At 35.7% G+C, this 21,228-nt stretch overlaps 1 protein-coding gene across 5 annotated transcripts in view; it reads left to right on the top strand.

Moving 5' to 3' along the window:
- Rev1 (REV1 DNA directed polymerase) overlaps positions 1-21,228 on the top strand; it is a 77,017-nt gene that overhangs the window by 8,668 nt on the left and 47,121 nt on the right. For 4 of the 5 annotated variants that reach the window (XM_078028548.1, XM_078028551.1, XM_078028547.1 and 1 more), the window contains 2 exons: positions 13,704-13,767; positions 14,456-14,582. In XM_078028548.1, the coding sequence (XP_077884674.1) occupies positions 13,714-13,767; positions 14,456-14,582 (181 nt within the window). In that variant the 5' untranslated portion in view covers positions 13,704-13,713. Of the gene's footprint in view, positions 1-3,976; positions 3,996-13,703; positions 13,768-14,455; positions 14,583-21,228 lie in introns of those variants that run through there. The other variant, XM_078028550.1, reaches the window with a different exon arrangement.

Genomic DNA, 21,228 nt, shown 5'->3' with positions numbered 1-21,228 from the left:
CAGAGATCTAATGAATTATATGGGTGGAATGCACAAGACAAGGACATCCGCTAAGACAGGTTTGTGGATCTTTATGTAGACTGGACTCATGAGGCAGAAACTCTCCATATGTATCCAACTCATTGTCTGCTGTTTATATATACAATTTTATAGTTTCCTAAAACTTAAAAAGTAAGGCTCAACATGCTTGGAATGACAATCAAGGCCTCAGTTACCTTGGTTAGTATTACATCTGGCCATGTATTTTCTAAACCAGTCAATTCCATAATGTTTTCTGCTTTTTTTGTGGTTTTGATGATGAATTTTTCTGACATTGTTGCTCTCCTCTTCTTAGTTCCCTTTTGCTCCTTCAGATCATTCTAATCATTCTCAGCTCAAATCTACCTACTAAGTGATGCTGACACTTAAGTGATAAGGGAGTCTGAGGAGACCTCATCAGAGCAGAAGAGACCCCCCTCCTCAGACCTTCCAGGCTCTTAACCCTATCACATAAAAGAATTTAAGGACAGTCATGTTTTAGCAAACAGGAAAGAGCTTTATTAGAAAGAAAAATGTGAAGGTGTACATTCTCAGAGCAGAATGTGAGCTATCTTGAGAGTGAGAAGTGCTTTGTTTTGTTTTTGTTTTTTTATTGGGGGCATAATAAGTTAGACTATGTTCCAAATGGGCCAGACTTCCTCTAGATTGGGAAATATTAAACAAGATTGTGTTTCCTTTTGGGGTGGTCTGGACTGTTAGGTAGGTGTATTAGCTTTTTGTTGTGATCAAAATACCTAACAAGAATGACTTAGAGGGGAGAAAAGTTTATTCTGGCTCAAGGTTTCAGTGGTCCCAGTTTACGCCCTACTGACTATTGCTCTGGACTTTGGACGAGGCATAACATCATGGTGGAAGCATATGGTGGAAGCAATCTGCTCAGCTCATGGTAGCTAGGAAGCAGAGCAGGGAAGTGCATTGTGTTCCAGGGACAAAATATAATTCCCAAGAGTATGCCTCTCCCTTCATCCCCCCCCCCCCAACCTGTGATCTACTTCCTCCAGTCACCCCACCTGCCTACAGTTACCACCCAGTAATCTATTCAAAGTATTAATCTGTCAGATAGGTTAATCCACTGATTAGATTATAACTCTCAAGGTCTAATCATTTCACTTTTGAATAATCCTTCATTAACACGTGAACTTTTTTGGGGACACTCATATCCAAGCCGTAACAGTAGGTTTCAGCTTATAACAGTGTCTGGCTTTTTTTTTTTTTAATATTTTGTTTATTTACTTGTAGTTGGACCCAATACCTTTATTTTATTTTTATGTGGTGCTAAGGATCGAACCCAGGGTCTCGCATGTGTGAGGCGAGCGCTTTACCGTTGAGCCCCAGCTCAGTGTCTCTGGTTTTTAAGTGGTAGATTAGAGTTAACAGTCTAGTCAGATGTCAGCCTCTAGCTTCAAGGAGGTTAATGTCTTTTAATATTGAGGTCTTCTTGCTGCTTTGCTATGTACCAGAAAACTTAAAGAGAGCTGGAAATTTACAAAGTAATTTATGGGTTGTTCAGTGTGCATATGTATTTTGGTTCCTTTTTCCCCTTAGGCTCCTTTGTCCCACTCAGGAGTTGTTCACAAGCCACCCATTCCACTTTCAACAGGGAGTTTTTCTTTTAGAGATTTAGTTTTCTTTGTATCCCCAAATTTCTATGCTACTGCCTTTTTGGGTCTCTCCTTTAATATGAGATTTGTTTTTCCTGCATTTATTGCATTCTGTCAGTGCCATTAATATAGGGTCCTCTCTTGTAGTTTTCCCTCTAGTAACCTAGAATTGTGGTTTATACTTATCTTGAAAACTGTGAATCATAGCGAATACTTGGTAAATATGAAGTAAACCGTGAATTCAGACCTGGAATTTTAGGGGAGAAGTGGGATGCAGGACTGCAGAGATTTTGTTACTGAACCGATTTAAAACCTTCACTGGGTGAATTGTATTTAATCCAGTTGTGAAATTCATTCTACTTGGAGCACATAGTAGCAGCATTCTCTCCACTAAGTGTATACTACTTTGGTTACACTTTAGATATAGGCAAAATCAACCTAAGATTGGCTGCATCTGAATTTCTTGGGAACTTCTTAGGAATGCAAATTAACAGTCCTACCCAAGCACCCAAAGTTTCTGATCAGAAAGTTGGGGCCTAGGGGTCTATATTTTAATAGGCCTTTGCGGGTGATTCCGTGCATGTTCAAGCATAAGAACCACTGTTCTAGAGAAAACTCCCCTCTTCTTTGATCTTACATCCTTCATTCGTCGGCTAGGTTGTCTATTACTAATCCTTCTACTGTAGCCTTTGAAATCCCTGATTTAATTCATCCTGAACTTTCCTCTAGATAATCATTTGCCACTTCTCCTTAGTGAAGGTCAGTGACTTTTTATTCTTCCTTTAGGCTTTTTTGAAAAATCATGTCATCTCCAGAATATTTTTGCTTTCCTTTGTCACTGATCCTCCTTATAGACATGCTGACTTTGAGGTGCACCTGAGATATCCTATTGGAGATGTTTAAGAAAAACTTTTGGGCCATGTGATTTGGAACATAGAAAACAGAAAACTGAGGGAGGGTTTTTGGAAACTGGGTGAAGAATTCTCTCCAGCTCTGGAAAGCCAAAAGAGGAAGTCCTCCTTGGTGATTCGTCAAAACAGTGTCTATTTTTTTTTTTTTCCCCCTTTGGGAATCTGTGATTCCAGGAAAGAAAATTATAATTCTTTCAGAATGCACCCTTCAGTTTGTATCACATGGCCTTGTTAAATCAAATATCATTTTGTATTTTTTTTTTGTAGTTATATACCAAATGATGAGAGAGAGAAAGCTCTTTTATTTTGAATTGTTTGGGATGGAAATTTTCCTTTCAATAAGATCCACCTCAGCTGGTGCTGTGGTGTACACTTGTAATCCCAGCAGCTCAGGAGACTGAGGCAGGAGTCTCATAAGCCTCAGCAACCTAGTGAGACTCTTGTCTCAAAATAAAAAGTAAAAAGGGTTGGGATGTGGCTCAGTGGATAAGTGCCCCTGGGTTCAATCCCTGGTATACCCCCCCCCAAAAAAAAAAAAAAATCTGTCTCAAACTAGGGCATTTTACAAGTGTTTCAAATTTTGCAATTTCAGTTTTTTTTTAAAAAAATATGTATCTTTTTATCTTTATTTCCTTTAATCTGTTTGGTTTACTTAAATATGGAATGAAAATCATAACAAAATGCTTAAGTATTTTTACATTTTAGGGGACAGGCTAAGCCTCTATAACAGAGACTTCTGCATACAGTGAAATCAATATTGGAAGTTTTCTTCTTGCTAGTAATAGTCTAAAAGTAGGCAGAAAGTACATAGCAGGTGAGCAACTCTGCTTTTTCAGGTCATTCAGGGTCTCAGGTTCCTTCTGTTTTTTTTTTTTTTTTTAGCTATTCCTAGGTTATTTTATTTTATTTGGTTCTCGGGATTGAACCTAGAGGTGCTTTACACTGAACCATCCCCCAACCCTTTCTTATTTATTTATTTGTTTGTTTATTTGAGGCAGGCTCTCACTAAGTTGCTTAGGGACTTGCTAAGTTACTGAGGTTGACCTTAAACTTTGATCCTCCTGCCTCACCTCCTGAATTGCTGTGATTTGAGGCCTGCATCATTGCAACTGGCTATTCCATTGGTTATTGTATTCTTTTCCCATAGTTGAAACTGGGTTACCGCACAACTGTATTCCTGAAAAAGAAGTAAACAACTCCCAGTCAGTCTTGAGCATGGGAAAGGGGAAGAAGAATATAGCATATATATATATATATATATTTTTTTTTTTTTGTAGGCATTGTTGTGTTTATAACTCAATGGTGAGAACTTAGTCACTGCTGATTTGTTGCATTTTTATGTGGGCTCTCTCTCATCCAGCAAGGAGGTCTACAGGACAGGGTAGAGGAGAGTGTGACTGTGGAGTCACGAATCAAGACCTTCTGGAGACCAAGCTGGAAGCAGGTCTGATTTTATTGTATAGTTACCATGTATATATACTCTTGGGCATTAGTTAAGCAGATTATAAGCAGCCACCAATACAATTTCTGGCCAACTATCCTTGCGGTGACCAATCGAGGAGTGGACCATGGAGCAAGCACTGGGACCACAACACATGGCCTCATGCTTAGGCACTGTGCATACGGGGTAACTGTTTTGCTGCTCATGCGCCTACCATGAGGGGGGTGGTTTGCCACTCAGGCACCCTTAACATATGCCAGGTATGCAGTACTCCATGCACCTGTCTCCAAAGATTTTTGGTATTGGTGATTGAACCCAGGAATGCTTTCCCACAGAGCTATATCTCCAGGTCTTCTCTTAATTTTGAAACAGGCTCTCACTAGCTGAGGCTGGCCTTCAATTTGTGATAACTCCTGCCCTAGCTTCCCAAATTTCTAGGATCATAGGAGTGTGCCTTGTGCCTCTCCTGATTTTAAAGAAGTCTGGGAAGTGTAGTCTCTAGTTGTCACCCATTTCCTATTAAGAGGGATAGGAATGGTGTTCCATTTTGAAAGAAAGGGAGGGAGGGAAAAAGAGGGGATGAAGAAAGAAAGGAAGAATGAAATTTGGAGGAGAGTGCTATTCTGTCAGCTGACCATCCTCATTTTTGACACCCAACTGCAAGTTTGGGGATCCTCGTGATTATTTTCTGGTTCAGTAATTCTCTGAATGAGATCACAGAACTTCTGAAAGTTCTTGTACTGATGCTAAAAGTGCTTGTACTTATGATTGGGTTTATTATAGTGGAAAAGGTACAGATTATAATAGCCAAGGGAAGAGATACATGGGGCACAAAGAGTTCCACATGTGAAATTTCTGGTTATTCTCCTAGTGGGTTCATGGACAGTGCTAACTTCTGGCACTTAACGTATGACAGTACTCACTGAATATTGACTAAAGGAAAATTCCAGGTCTTGGTGTTCAGATTTTGTCCAACGTTTATATATGATTGATTGCTGGCATGGTTGACTTTTATAAAGTCTTCAATTTTTCAGGAGGTTGATAATACATGGTCCAAAGCTGCTACCTTAAATCACATTGTTAGACTATTTGGATTGGTTTGCAGCCCTTGGTAAACAAAGGCTTTGGATATGCAGGACATTCCAAGGGTTTACAGATTACTTCCTGAGAATCGAGGGCAAAGGCTAGACTTAATTTTTAGGTAAGGTTAATTCTTTACTACTACCCAGCTGTACTTATGGATAGGCACATCTTTTTTTTTTTTTTTGGAAGGTATATAAAAAGTTGCATAATATATAGTATGTGTCTTAAAAGCTGTGTGTGTGTATTTTAATGGCTACAATAAATGCAAGAGACTAGATTTGTCATGTCGAACTCTGTCCACATAGGAAAGATCTAAAATCTGGCTGATGTATGACTTGCTGGTTGTCAGTGAGCCATTAGGAACAAAGTTGGTGTTGTCTCTAGGGTCTCTGTTTATCATGAATATAACCTAGATGGAGCTAATCTAGATGGAGCTTACTTGTAGCACCTGTTTTCTTCCCTAGTTCTATTTGAAACATGGCTCCTACTATGTCTGACTCAGACTAATGCATAAGCATCTGTTTTGTTGAATTGTATTAGGTGAGTTCAATTCAGTAGGAGTGTTTTTATTCACTTTTTAAACAGTTCCTGGTGATGCCATTGTGATTTTCTCCATTGAAAATTTGGAAACCTTCCTTATTTTCAAGATGTATCATTTTGAATCACAAACTGCTACTTCAGCATATCAAACATTTTAACTTCTCTACCCTAGAAAGCAACTGTGTGCAAAATAGTATTTGGCTTGCCTATCCTATAGAGTGCTATATAAACTATAGGGCTGGGGATGTAGCTTAGTGGTTGAGTGCCCCTGAGTTCAATCCCTGGTAAAAAATTAAAAAAAAAAAAACAACACACACACACACAAAAAAAAAAAAATACCCCAAAACTCTAGATATAGCTTTTTGGAAAAAAGCATTGTGGGAATATGAGGTATTTCTAGTGATGTAAAGAGTTTTAGATTTAAATGTTAAGAATTTTAAAAACCACAAAAGGAAGGAAATATAGTCAACAGGTGAATTTTTTAGATGGTGTATTATGGGTAATTCTTCCTCCCCCTTACTGTTTTTTGTTTATTCTAATCTATACTAAACATAAATTGAGTTTGTAAATACAGCAGGGAAAAACTATTTTGAAAAGGAACACCCAGCAAGACTTAGCATAAAAAATAAATGTATAAAACACAAATCAGTGATCAAATAATAGAGAAGGTCCCCAAAAAAGAGAAAGATCAGACTGTAGCCTTTTTAAAAATTTTTGGATAGTGTTTTATGTCACCTTCATTTGATAGACTAAAGTTTTTTGTTTTTTTAGTTATAGATGAACACACTGTATTTTTATGTGGTGCTGAGGTTAGAACCCAGTGCATTACACATGCAAGGCAAGTGCGTTACTACTGAGCTACAGCCCCAGCCCTAGACTAAAGTTTTTTTTTGAGTTCTGTGTTTATTTGGTGTTGATCAAAATGGATCTCAGTTGTGTGTGGTTACCAATGCCTGTAATTCCAGCTACTCCAGAGGTTGAGCATGAGGATCACTTAAACCCGAGAGTTCTAGGCCTGCCTGGGCAACATTCTGGCTCAAAACAAAGCAATCAGGCAGATAGAGTATCTCATCTAGATCAGGAGTTGTTTTATTGCAGCAGAAAAATAGGAAATAGAAAAATGTTTCTGTATACTGAAGGTGAAAAAATAGTTGGTTCTATTAGATTTGAAATAAAATCTAATGTAAATATCTTGGACTTTTATTTTTGTATATTTTTTAAAAGGTATCTTAAATACATGAAATACTACTTGCATGCAACACTGTTCTTAGAAAATGTACACTGTTCCTTGATTTTAGAACACCTAAAAATCAAGTGTAAAGACTAAAGTTAGGTACTTCTGTGGAAATTGCTACAAGGGCATAGTGCACTCAGGTGTCTGATTTTTTTTCCCCCCCTAACTAGCTTGGTGAGAGTCCCTTCAGGGAGGAAACCTGACTATAGTGTGTGCCGTGGGTCTGAAAGAATGCTGTACTTTCCTGGTTATGAAATTCAGGATTTTCTATAGTGTTCTTCTAATAGCAGCCTGAAAACTATAGCTTTAGACAATGATGGTCTCAAAACAAAATCTCCAATCAGCTATTTTAGATCTGAAAGTTACACAAAAAGCTGCTTCTCTGGTCAAAGCCTTTACCATTTAAGGACCAAATAAGAGCATTGGAGTAGGCATTATCAGTTTTTTTTAGGCCTGTGGTCTAGCACCCCATTTACTTAATTTCTCATAAGAACAGCACATGGTCCTTTTGCAGTTGGCCTCCCACTGCCCACAGTTCCAAGAAAGGATCCAGGTTCTGCAGTACAGATTGCTTGGAGAGGTAGCCTCTTTCTCAGCTTTGCACTCTGCCTCCACACAAAGGTTACACCCCACCTCCCTTTCATGTATTTTGCCCATTTCTGTGATCCTAGTGCATCTAGCTTCAGAAGTTCTATTTAAAAAAAAAAAAAAACTTCCTTTGCTCCTTTAAATATTATTTTAAAAAATTTTATATCTATATAAAGTAGATACGATATAAAAACTTAACCATTTGACTGTTTTTTTAAATGTTTTATTTTTTAGTTGTAGTTGGACACAATACCTTTATTTATTTTTATGTGGTACAGAGGATCGAACCCAGGGTCTTGCACATGCTGGGTGAGCGCTCTACTCCTAAGCCACATCCCCAGCCCCGTTTTAACTGTTTTTAAGTGTACGTTTTAGTGGATTAGTTACATTCACATTATCCTACAACCATCACCACGATTCATCATCAGAACCCTTTCACCTTGTCTAAAACTTAACCCATTGAACAATAATTCTTCCCTACAACCACCATTCTACTTTCTGTCTCTGAATTTATCTGCTTAAAGTAACTCATGAATAGAGTTATACATATTTGTCTTTTTACAGTGGCTTGTTTTACTTAGACTTACGTCTTCATGGTTCATTCATGTTGTAGCATGTATTGGAATTTCCTTCCTTTTTAAGACCAAATATTTCATTTTACATATACACTACATTTTCCTTATCCATTTCTCCCATCAACAGACACTTCAGTTTTCCTGCCTTTTGGCTCTTGTTAATAATTAAGGTGTGAATGTGGACTAGAAATAAATAAATATGTGCTTGTGTTCACACTTTATTTTAGGGCCTATATTCAGAAGTAAAATTTCATAATCATGATAAGTCCATTCCTAATTTTTCAACAACTTCTGTACTATTTCGTTTTCTTCCTTCCTTCTCTCCTTCCTTCCCTCCGGGATTGAACTCCCAGGTGCTCTGTCACTAAGCTACATCCTCAATACTTTTTTTAAAAAATCATTATTTTGAGACAGAAACTTTCTGAGTTGTTCAGGCTGGCCTTAAACTTTTGATTTTCCTGTTTCGGCTTCCTGTGTTACTGGGATGGTAGACATATGCCACCATTCTGTGCTGCTGTAGTATTTTCTATAGAAGCTGCACCATATTTTATTTTCACCAGTAGTGCACAAGGGCTCCCAGTGCCTTTCCATCCTTGGCAATATTCCTTTTTTTTTTTTTTTTTTAATAGCAGCTATCCTATTCATTGTGCTTTCAATTTGCATAATTATTAGTTATGTTGAACATCCTTTCAAGTGCTTATTGGCAATGTGTGTAGTTTTGATGTTAAGTTGTAGAGATTTTTTAAAAAAAAATATATACAATCCCGCATCAGATATAAAATTTGCATATATTTTCTCCCATTTTGTAGCATTTCCTTTTACTGTTCTGTCCTCTGCCCTCCTTTTTGTGATGCCAGAAATTGACCCAGAAACTTGCCAGTGCTCACTATCACTGAGCACACTCAGATCCCCTGTTGGGTCTTCTGATGTACAGAGAAGTTTTAAATTTTTAATGGGGTCCAATTTATCTACTTTTTGTTGTTGCCTGTGCTTTTGGTGTCATAGCCAAGAAATCAATGCTTTCTTAGTTCTAAGAGTTTTATTTTAGCTCTTATGTTAAGGTTTTTGATCCATTCGGAATTAATTTTGTATATGGTATAAGGTAAGGGTTCAACTTCCTTTGCATGTGATATCCAGTTTTCCTACCACATTTATTGAAAAGATTGTCCTTTTCTCATTGAATGGTCATGCAGAAGTCCTTTTAAACATAGATGTCCATGGGACATCATACCTTAAGTCAGTTCAGTAAATACATTGGCAGAGAACTGACAGCTAACCAATTAAGATAAACCTTGAGGAAAAAAAGAAAGATGTTGAGAGATGGAAGAGAGCCAAAGGCAAGCTTATTTTATTTCAACTTTGCCTAAAGTAGGATAGTAACCACAGGCTGCTGTCCTTGTTACATTCATGAATTGTGCTACACAACTTAAAATGTACACATTTCATTCATTCATTGCATATTTGCATATTAATTTCATAGAGTAAATATGTCTTATGTAACTATTAAATGAAGGTAAGATAACACCATACATTTATAGATGACCATAGTAAATACACTGATTAAAAGCAATTTAAAGGCGGTTTCATTAATCTTAATATTCAGTAGACTTTAGAGTTTCAAATATGTAACCAACAGATTAATACTGGTGAATATTTGGGCATTTTCTCTCTAAATGGGCTGAGTTTTACTTGTTTCTGATGAACTGTTTGTACTTAAAGTGTTAATAATTCTTTTGTAAATACATAAAACATCATTTTTGCATGAAAATGATTGCTCCTTATGATGAACTTCATTTTTTTGGTATATGTTAAAATCCATCAGTAGCCATAGTAAAGAAGGCAGAATGATAGTCTTTTTAGTGGGATTTGACCAGCCTCTTAAAATGTACAGAATGTGCTCTAGCAAACGATGAACTAAAGTTAGGTAAAATGCAAGCATAAATAATCTTGTTATATTTTAAATAATCCGGTCCTTAATGAGAAACTTCCTATAGTTTGAACATCCCTGTTAAAAGAATAGAAGTCAGGAAGTCTTGCATTGTAGGCATTTCAAATCCTTGGCTCTTATAGACACAGCTGCTCTATCATTTGCCTTAAAATTGGCCTTACCTGGGCAGATTTCCAAAACATTAGAGGAAAAAAAAAAAAAATGGTCTGCTTAAATTAAAGGGTTTAGGGAGTAGAATCTTTCTTGCTTGCTGTTTCTTTCTGCCACATCCACTTTACATTCATATATGGCCACCTAAGGGATTCTTCTGAGTGCTGATTCTTTATACTTGTTTTTTTAGGTGAAGAGATGTCACGCCAAATGCTTTAGACTTACCCTGTGTCGTAGCTAGGTAGTCCTTTGAACTGGGGTTTGAACCCAGATCTTGTGTCAGTAAATCTTTGCTTTTTGTTATGTTGTAGATAGATCATGCCCAGTTAAGACAGGGTTTTACATTTGCTCCTTCCTGATTTTACATTATATAAGCAGCTCTCTGGATGATTTGCCATTAATTCCCATCTATTGTGTGGTTCTCGTTAGCATTGAAAGTGTGTTACTTGCTGTTGTACCTGTGTTACCACATTTTTGGGGAGAGGTATCTGTGATTGATGAGTAGATTTAGTAAATATTTGAGTGTGAATATCTCGAAAAATGTTATTAAGAGAAATAAAAGCTAAGATTAAAAACTCAGGATCTTTTCAAATACTGATGTATTGGGCAACCATATATTTGGGATGTATTTCTGTTACTGTGCTTTATAGGTTACCTGTAAGTTTACTTTCTTTACTCAGGAAGTATTTATTGTCTGACTACCTATCATTTACAGGATTAATGACAATTTTATAGATAGTGTATTTTAAATGTTTGCAACATATAATGTTTTGAGTATCTGAAAGGAGGTGCATGTGGGTCTCGGTGAAGTATGAATTGTATGTATTAACAGAAGTGTTGATAAACATAGGGTGGTTTGTTTCCTGTTTCAACATCTTGCTTTTATTTGGCCTTACACTTGAGGTGGTCAGATGGTGGCTTTGCTGCATGCTAAAATTTGTCCTCTAAAGTAGCATTGTTTCCTAGCATTGTGGAGCTGAATCATGTAGTTTGTTTTGCGCTCCAGGGTGTCTCATCCTGTCCTGCTGAAAATCTTCCATTTGAGTTTATTTGTAGGACTTGTATTTCTTTGCCTTGTGCCCATTTATTTTTTGGTTGGAAATGTTTAGAACTTTTTTTTTTTTTTAATCTCCTTTAAACATAGTAATTATGCTGGTTAAAGTTTGTGTTAAATTCAGTATTTCTAGGTCTGTGGTTTTATTATTCTGTTTTTACTTGTACTTTGTGTCACAGACTTTATATTTTATTTGCAGAATTGATTGTAGAAATATGTGAAGTTTAGGATGTTGCTATCTTCCATAGTGGATTTACATTTGCTTCTTCTAGTTGTTTTGAAGTTTTAGCAATCCAGGAGCACCTTAACTATTTTCAGAGTAGAAATAATGTAAAGTAGGATTCAGTTTCTGCAAAGTTGTAATCAGTTTACTTTCAGTTTATTTTTCCACCCAGGGCCCTAATCCCAAGCAGGGAGATACATGTGTGTCTTTGGAAGGTGCTTCAATTCCAGTTCTTATTCTCTTAGCACCATGCTTGTCAAAAACATTGCCCAGCCTTTCAGACACTCCTTGAGAACTGGTGAATACCTTCAGAGGGAAAAGTGATCCTGCTTTGGGGAGGAGAACTGAGTTGGTAGATTTTCTTTGTAGATTTTGTCCTCTTGTGATTCTTGGCCAGTAATTTCTACTTTCCCTATGCCTTCTATATCTGGAGGCAAGTTTTTAAAAAACAATTTATATATAAAGTTCTGCATTCAGCTTTGTTTTATACTTGTCTATTCTAAAACCATCAGTAAGGATTTTCTTATTGGCTTTTTTTAAAAGTATATATTTTTGTTGTAAATGGACTCAATACCTTTGTTTTATTTATTTATTTTTATATAGTCCTGAGGATCTAACCTAGTCCCTCATACGTGTAAGGCAAGCGCTCCATTACTGAGCTAAACCCAGCCCTCTTATTGGCCTTTTGCAGTGGGACTATAGTAGAACTTAATAAGTGGGACACTTAAATGATTGAGCAAATGGATTAAGCTTTTAAAATATATTTTGTTATTTGATTTACCTTAAAATTAGTAGTTTAATAGTTTTATTATTGTGAGTTTGCATCCTTGGCCAGAACTCCCAAACTCTTGACTTGTAAGACGAGGCATATGGATTCAGAGTTTATGTGAAGTTAAGAAATGTGTTAAAATATTTCTCAAATTCCCTTAAAATAAGGGGTGAAGACTTTGTTGGGGGGGCCTAGGCAAAGAAGAAATATTTAACAGAAAATATGGCACTTCTGGAACTTGATATTGAACACATCAGGTTTCTATCCTCCTGCGTATAGCAAACTTTTAAAGTTCTCTCCAAAGAGTTAATCAGTTTACCTTCTATTTTCAGAGCATTTTGCATATGCCCCTAAAACATTTATATTAACTGTCTGTCTGCTGGGACTTAACTCTTGAGAATTATTTCTTTGTATCTTTAAAGTACAGACAGACCGAATTCATCATTCATATATGTGCCAGTAAAGAGAAACTAAACCCCACAGTATACCAAGAACAATAGTATTTGAAAGAAAATGCTTTGTCTTTCTCATCATGTTTTAAAGTGGTGTTAAGTAAAAAATTCTCATTAATCATAACAAAGCTCATTTGATGACTTTGATAATTTTTTAAAACAATTTTTAAAAGTCCTCCAAATTTTTTTTATTAATTGATTCACTTTTTGTGGTGCTGAAGATTGAACTCAGGCCTCTGTACGTGCTATCAACTGAGCCTCACTTTGATAATGTTTAAGGCTTCATATAATAACCCATTGATACAAACCTATGCAGTGACTAGAAGAAAATCCTAAATAGAAGTTATATTAAATTTGTGAAGGTTAATGCAATGTGGCCATTTCAGTTAAAAGATTTGATCTTACAGGGAATTGTATTTAGTGCCATTTGACATAAATAATTTTGTGTCTTGCAAGACATCAAGCCTGCCTAACACTTGTGATGGCCATCATTTGGTCATCCTGGTGGTTTTTACAGTATAGTTGGCTGGCTAAGTGTTGCCTTAAGGAGAATGTCAGATGTACTTGATTATTATACGTGATAATCTTTCTGCATCATGTCTCTATGACGTATTGTTTTAACTGACTTCTTTTAGGGCTTTTTGTAGATTGGTGAATTACACTGTGAGCACAATTATAAGTATCCACTATGTAACAACAAAGACAGGAGTTGAAGCTGTTACACGATGGTTAATGAAAGGAAATGTTTTATTAATTAATGGTAACAAGTTAATAAGTGTGGCCATGTTTGTTGCATATAATGATGTTTTTAAATGAGTGAACGTTAAGATACCTATTCAGGAATGCATAAAAATTTATCTATAAAAATTGAAATATACAGTAGTTAAACTCTAGGAGGGTGTTTTAGGGACAAATTTCACTTGTAAAGCAGTCTGAGAATAATATATTTTGGAAAAAATTTACTAGGTATTGGATTAATTGAGCATTTGAATTTATTTTAATTTTTTATTTTTCTTAATACTGAAATAAAATGATAATTAGGAGTACATTGTGTTATAAAATTGATGTTTTTTTTTTTTTCCCCCCTCAATACAGAAGCTCCACCATGAGGCGAGGTGGATGGAGGAAGCGAGCTGAAAATGATGGCTGGGAAAAATGGGTGTGTTTTAAAGAATAAAAATATTTTTCATTCTTTTACCTTATAATGTGGCTTAAGGCATAAATTTTAAATCACTGTGTTTTAAGTGATAGCTTTTGATATTTTTCTGAGATTGAAGTTACCTAGTGGAATTAGTGCTACTGTCAAGTAGGTTACTTAGATCCAGAATTTAGCCATGGAATCATTCATTGTATTCTTAATTCCCATGTGTAGAGGGCTGCTGGTTTGTTTAATTGATTCATCTTATGCTTCTTGTATAGAAATAGTAGAAGGCACTCTAAAAATTTGCTCTTAGACCACTTGTTAAATATCTGATTGTTTTAAACTTTGGTGTAACTCAATCAATTGTATATGTAAATAAGAAGAGTATAAATATGATAAGTTTAATGTCACAAAAAATTTTATGACATTAAATTTATTATGGTTGACTTTTTCCATTTTAAAAGTAATATCATAAGAGTGTATAAGGTTATTAGTATTAAAATTGAGTTGACAGAGGGAAGAGTTTTACTTGATCTACCTGTTTTTTACCTTGCTGTGTGGTTCAGGTTTAGGATGTCATCATTTTATCCTAGTAACTAGAACAGAATAAGGTTGTCTTATTATTTTTAAAATTTAAGTTTCTTGAGTGGGGAGTGGAGGGAGAAAATATAACTTTTGTAATTGTTTTATCTTTCTATAATTCTAGGGTGGGTATATGGCTGCCAAGGTTCAAAAATTGGAGGAACAGTTTCGAACAGATGCTGCTTTACAGAAGGATGGGACATCATCTACTATTTTTAGTGGAGTTGCCATCTATGTTAATGGATATACAGGTTGAGTACTTTTTATTGTTTGGTACCTATTTTGACATGTACTTTTTTAGGCTTGAGAATATATTTTGTTTCAAATTTTCTTCTTTTAATTATTTGTCATGTATATGAAAATGATTTTTAAATGATTAAAAAAAGTCCTTATTTAGATATTACTCCTTCTCTACCCCTTTCCATCCCACCTTTAATTTTATCAAAGTACATAGTTAAATGAGGTTTAAAGTGAAGAATAGTAGGTGTCTTGCTTAAACAGCAGACTGGGAACTCATTGCATATGGGTGGGCTTGACAACTGCAAGGTGCATATAGGGGAGTCTGACAGGACCATTTCCTTGGGAAATCTCCAAATGTGATTATTCATTGACCCTCTTTGAGTCTATGATTTCCCAGAGAAGAATCTCTTGTTCTCTTGCCAGGAGAAATGTATAAACCTACCTGCCAACATTTTGGTTGTCAAGAGCGGAGAGGAAAGAACCAGAATTCTTAGGGTTTAGGAAGTAAAATTTCACTTAACCTCTCTATCTTTTTTCATCTCCTTTCCTATTATCTGTTTCTATTGTTATTGAGACTGGTATCTGGAGGAGTTTGGTAGTCTTTGTGAGTGGGGGAAGAAATCTGGGAGTTCTAATTTGCCCCTTAAGTAGTTTAAGCCATCAATTTCCTGTTTTAAGACTTACTCACACAGCTACTTTTGGAAGTTCCCAGTGCCTGTATTTCATGAATTTCTATTGATTTTACTGGCACCAAGCAGCTTCTCTTGTGGCTACCATAGAGCTGGTTTAAATTTATCTTTTTCCAATCTGTAAAGTCAGGTAGCACTTGGCTATTAATTATCAGGTTTTATTCCTCAAGTTTTTTCTTCATTTTCTTAGGGAATTGTCATCTTATGAGAGAGAGAGAGAGAGAGAGAGAGAGAGAGAGAGAGAGAGAGAGAGAGAGAATATGAATGAATATATTTTTTTTTAATTTTAAGTGAATGGCTGAAAATAGTTTTGTTCATGTGTTTTATTTTCCCCTCTCTGCTTTTCAGTTGGCTGATACCTGTATCTTTTTCCCTTGGTTATCTGATTGTCTTCATATACTTTAAGTGATTTCATAGTTTCTTCTGGAGCTGTGGCTCCTTGTGTGTCTGTATCTTACTTACCATTTTTAGGCCTTACTTTAGTTGCCTGTTTACTAGACAAGAGCAGGAGCTATATTTTTATCCCTATTGTATCCTTGATGCTTCTGCAGTGACTGTATCTAAATTTGCTAAATTAAAGTATTAATGAATTGATGCTAAATTAGAAGTATTTGCTAAATTAAAGTATTAATGAATTGATGCATTTGCTTCATTTAGTAAGGGTAGTGTGTATTGGTTGTAATTAGGAGTTTTGTTAGGCTTCATTAACAATGAGTTTCATCTAAGACTGTTATGCTGGTGCAAATTTGGGAAGTTTCAGTAAGTTTCAGTCACATTCAGGAATTTTCTTTTTTTCTTGAAAAATCTTGGCAAATTTGAGGTTTATTGATTTTCATTATATGCACCATAAAATAGTTAAAATAATAATAAAAGCAGTGGGCATGGTGGCATGTGCCTATAATTCCAGCTGCCTGGGAGTTTGAGGTGGGAGGATCATAAGTTTGAGGCCAGCCTGGGCAATTTAGAGAGACCTGGTCTCAAAAAAGACTGGAGATGTAGATCAGTACTTGCCTAGTATGTGTGAGGCGCCAGCTTCAGCTCCAGTTTAGTTCCAAAAATAATAAATAAATGAGTAAACAAAATATTATGCGTTACATGAGCCAGTTACAGAAGTCCTCAATTCATGAGGGATATCCTTATTCACATAAGAGGAAGGAGATGCTTTGTATAAGGGAGAAAAATATTGCAGTCATTACTTTCTTGTTTGGAAAACTGGAATTCTGATTCTACTTTATGACTGATTTTTGTGTGACTTGTAAGATATTTTCTTTTTGGATTCATCATTATTCTCCCTTTCCTTTATCCCTTTTAAAAATATTATGTTATAATTCAGTAGGTAAACTTGTGCTGAATTTTATGGTGACATTCAAGTTGTGATTTAAAATAACTTTCCTTTTAGAAAAAGTTTCAGTTTTAGTGAATATTTCACAACTTTATAAACAGAATTAACAATTCATAAGAATTCTTTTTATTAAGAATTAATTTATGAAATAATTAGCAACTTTTATGTAGTGAATTAAAAAGTAAAAAGAGTAATGCATAAGATGAAGACAAGACAAGACATTGTATTTTTGTTGATTCTTAGCCATCTCTTCACAGACCTTAACTAATATTCTGAATTTTCTTGATTCCCTTAAAACTCCTAATTCTGCCACCAGGTCTTTTTCATAGGCCCTTTTACTCCCAACCCAGTTAGCTTTGAACTTGAACTTAGGAGATCCCTCTGCTTCTGCCTCTGCTTCTGCGAGCCCATTCTTTTTTTTCTCAAAGCATTTGTTCCTTATTAAGGTTAACTTCTTTGTCATAGAATTATTTTTAAGACTTCTTAAAAATAATTATAGATTTATATGCTTCTTTGGTACAGGATTATTTATTAATTGAACTTTAAAAAAATATGGTAGATTTATAGGCAAATGTGAGAAATAAATATAGAAAGATACTGTGAACCCTTCACCCAGTTTCCCCAATGGTAATAGGCAATAGTACAGTGTCACAACCAGGAAATTGACATTGAGAAGAGTCAATATTTCCATCAGGAATACTTTATGTGTGGCTGGATTATAGCTCAGTGGTAGAGTACTTGCCTAGCCCATGTGAGATACTGGGTTCGATCCTTAGCACTGCATTAAAAAAATAAATAAAATAATGCTCTCCATCTACAATTACAAAAAAAAATGAAGAATATTTTATGTTGCCCTTTTATAGCCATGCCCACTTCCCTTTCTGTGCTTGTCATTATCTTAATTTATTACAACCAGTAATCTGGTCTCCATTTCTATATTTTGTCATTTGTCATTTGTTCAACATATAATGATGTTGTATAAATAGAAACTATAGTATATAAACTTTTGGGATTGACTTTTTTTTTTTAATTAACTCAGCATTTGTCTCTGGAGATTCATAAAAATTGTTAGATGTGTAACTTATTTTTTCCTTCCTATTGCTGAGTTGTATCCCATAGCGTGACTATATGGCATTGTTAACCATTTGCCCATTAAAGGACATCTGGGTTAGTTCCTGTTTTTTGGTTTTGTTTTGTGCTATAAATGTTTGTGTAAAACTTGACATCTTTAGTTTTTGTAAGATAACAAACTTTTCTGAAGTGTTTACTGTTATATATTCCCACCAGCAGTGTATGAGTGATGCATTTTCTTTGCACCTTGCCAGCATTGTTTTTTATTTTATCTCATCATGGTTTTAATTTATATAATTTATATTTATAAAATACATAATTTATATTTCTTTGTCTCATATGTGGTATGTACATTCTGTTTCCCATGCTATAGCCTGTTTCATAATCTTTTTGTGAGGGGTGGTTACTGGGGATTTGAAGTCAGGGCCACTCGACCACTGAGTCTCATCCCCTGCCCTATTTTGTATTTTATTTAGAGACAGGGTCTCACTGAGTTACTTTGCACCTTGCTTTTGCTGAGACTGGCTTTGAATTCAAGGTCCTTCTGCCTCAGCCTCCCCAGCTTCTTGGATTATAGGGATGTGCCACCATACCCAGCTCTTTCATCATCTTGACATGATTTTTTGCAGAGCATGAACTTTTTTTATTTTACAAGGTGTAATTTATCCATTTTTACAGACTGTGCTTTCAGATCTAAAACATAGCTTAGTGCCAGACTCTAAAGATTTTTCTCTCTGTGTGTGTGTGTGTGTGCACGCACACAGGAGTTTTTTGTTTTTGTTTTTTGTAAAAACTTTTTTAAGTTTTGTGTTTTACATTTGTTTTGAGATTTGGATTAGGTTTTTTTTCCCCTCCATGAATGTCCACTTGCCTCAAAACCCTTTGTTGAAATGGCTATCCTTCCTCCCTTGAATTACTTTTTTCTTTTAAATACTTTTTTAGTTGTCAACATACCTTTATTTTATTTATATGTGGTGCTGAGAATCGAACCCAGTGCCTCACACATGCTAGGCAAGCTCTCTACCACTGAGCTACAACCCCAGTCCTTGATTACTTTTGTACCTTTGTTAAAAAGTCATTTGGGTATATCTGAGTGGAACCTTTTTCTGAGTTTCCTACTCTGTTCCACTGTTTCCACTATTTCACTTTATCAGTACCACACTGCTCTTGTATAGTAAGCTTTATGATGGTGTAGAATAATGTCTCTGTTACTACTTCTTTTGTCAAGATTATTTTTGCTATTATAAGGCCTGTGCCTTTCCATATGTATTTTAGAATAAATGATAAAATTCTGTTGTGTACCTTGCTAGGGTTTGATAGTAATTAAATTAAACTGTAGTTCATTTGGGGGAGAATTAGCATCTTTACTATGTTGAATTTTCCAATTAATAAACCTTCCATCACATTTATTCTACTTTAATTGACTAAGCAAACATATTTTGGATGCTACTTGTGTGGAAAGATGTGTGAAAAGAGGTAGTTGATAGAGAACATGGATTTTGTGACTTATAAATAATCTCTGTGAATTAGAATAGAGATGAACAGAGGAAAACGGAAGCAGTTGCTTGTGGGAGCCTTAGTGAATCTCCTTCAATAGAGCAACTGAGTTTTTAAGCTGGGTCTTGGATAAATGGGTGAGGCATTCTAGTCCTAGTCCTTAACCTGCATTTTCACTTGCAAATTCTCAGGTTTACTTTGATTTTCTAGATTTGTCTTTTTACTTTGCTCTGATGAAAAGGTTCTTCTCTTCCGATTTCTGTAAATTAGTAATGCAGTGCATCTATGAAGACCCAGATTAAATCAGTTTTTGCCTCTTTCCCTAAGTCAGTTCATAGATGTAAATGTTAATATCATCACTGCTAGAAACATTTATTTTAAACCTGTGTTTTCAGTAGAGAAAGTGGACCGTCTTGAGCAAAAAGCAGCTTCCCCTTGGTCTGGTCTGTTAATATTTATGGAAGTACAGTAGCTAGAGCCTGTTGCAGTTTTCCCTATGCATGCTCATTGCCCTCTCATCGTATTACTTTTTGGGTGCAAACACTTGAGCCAAGGATGTGGTCTGGATTGCTTACCATTTGCTTGTTTTGCATTCTGGTGGTTCATGTGTGTTTCCTGCATGATGGCCACTTTTTGGTGGGATTCAATGTATCTTTTTCTGTATCCCCAAATTCTTTTCTTAACCAATCTCAGAACCTTAAATTTGATTTTCTTTTTCTTCATAAACTAGTATTGAACCGAGGGATGCTTTAACACTTGGCTACATCATCAGCCCTTTTTATTTAAATTTTGAGACAGGACTTTGTCAAATTGCTTAGGGTTTTGCTAAATTACTGAGGCTGGCCTCAAACTTGGGATCCTACCACCTCAGTCTCCTGAACCACTGCAGGATGAACCGCTGCACCTGGTTTGTTGTTCCGTTTGTTTCTTCAGATCTTCATCATGCAGACTGTGCTAAATACCTCTTTAAAGAGACCTTTTCAGACTGCCTTTATCCAAAATTGGTTTCCATTGCTCTCCAGTTGCTTTCTAACCCCTAATCCAACTTTATTTCTCTTTATTACATTTATCTGTAACAGAACTGATATTATTTTTCTGACCTGTTATTTTCTCTGGCCATGAAATACAAATATCCTGGAGCACAGACTTGAATCTTGTTGATTGCTGTATCCTGTGCCTGGAACTTTACCTAATACACTGTAGATGCTCAATAAATATTAGTTGACTGGGCAAATAAGTAAAATGTTTTTGTATTTGTACATCTGAATGTTGAAATGTTTTCAGTCACATGCTAATTTAACACAGTCGTCTTAAATATTTACTTTTTAATATGAAATGGGCCACATTCTAGGCCTACTGAAGTATAATAATCTCTAGATGATAGACTGGGGATCTGTTTATTTTTGTGAAAGCTCAAGTGAGACAACGCTTTATATATAATGGACAGTGATTGCACCACTGTATTATTGGTGGGATTGGGAGAGTTAGGGGAAAAGAGATGTTCTGGTTATCTTGTGTAAACCACAAGATAACCAGAATATGTGGATAAAATCCAGGTCTTTACGACTTTGGCACATTGAAGTTTGTAAAAAAAAAAAAGGCAGATGGGTGGACAAATACTTTGGCACAACTTGCAAAAAGAAATGAGAATATGCATATGTAACAGATGTACAATTCAAGTGACAGGGATTTGTTTGAAAACTTACAACCATACATTAATGTTTTCTGAACACATGAATGTGATTGTCACCAGAAGAAATCTTCAGATTTTATGTGCTGGAGATAATGATTTTAGTGTGTGGAATCATGTAACAGTTTTATAAGGGACCTTCGTTTTCATCTAGTTTAGTCTCTCATTTTGCAAATGAGGAAATGAGGCTAAGTGAGGTGAGTTGAGTTGCCCAAGATCACATGATTTTTCAGTGTTAACCTGCACCTGGAAACCAATTTCTCATTCTAGGATTGCCACCTGTTAAGGTTGAGCAAGGGCTGGGGAGTGGCGCAGTGGTGGAACACTTGCCTACCACGATCTAGACTTTGGTTTTGATTGGATTCCCA

This window comes from Ictidomys tridecemlineatus, chromosome 12 (genome assembly GCF_052094955.1).
Source record: "Ictidomys tridecemlineatus isolate mIctTri1 chromosome 12, mIctTri1.hap1, whole genome shotgun sequence".
Classification (NCBI taxonomy): Eukaryota; Metazoa; Chordata; class Mammalia; order Rodentia; family Sciuridae; genus Ictidomys; species Ictidomys tridecemlineatus.
Note: the sequence above shows the minus strand (reverse complement) of the source record. Positions and strands in the feature narration are given on the sequence as shown.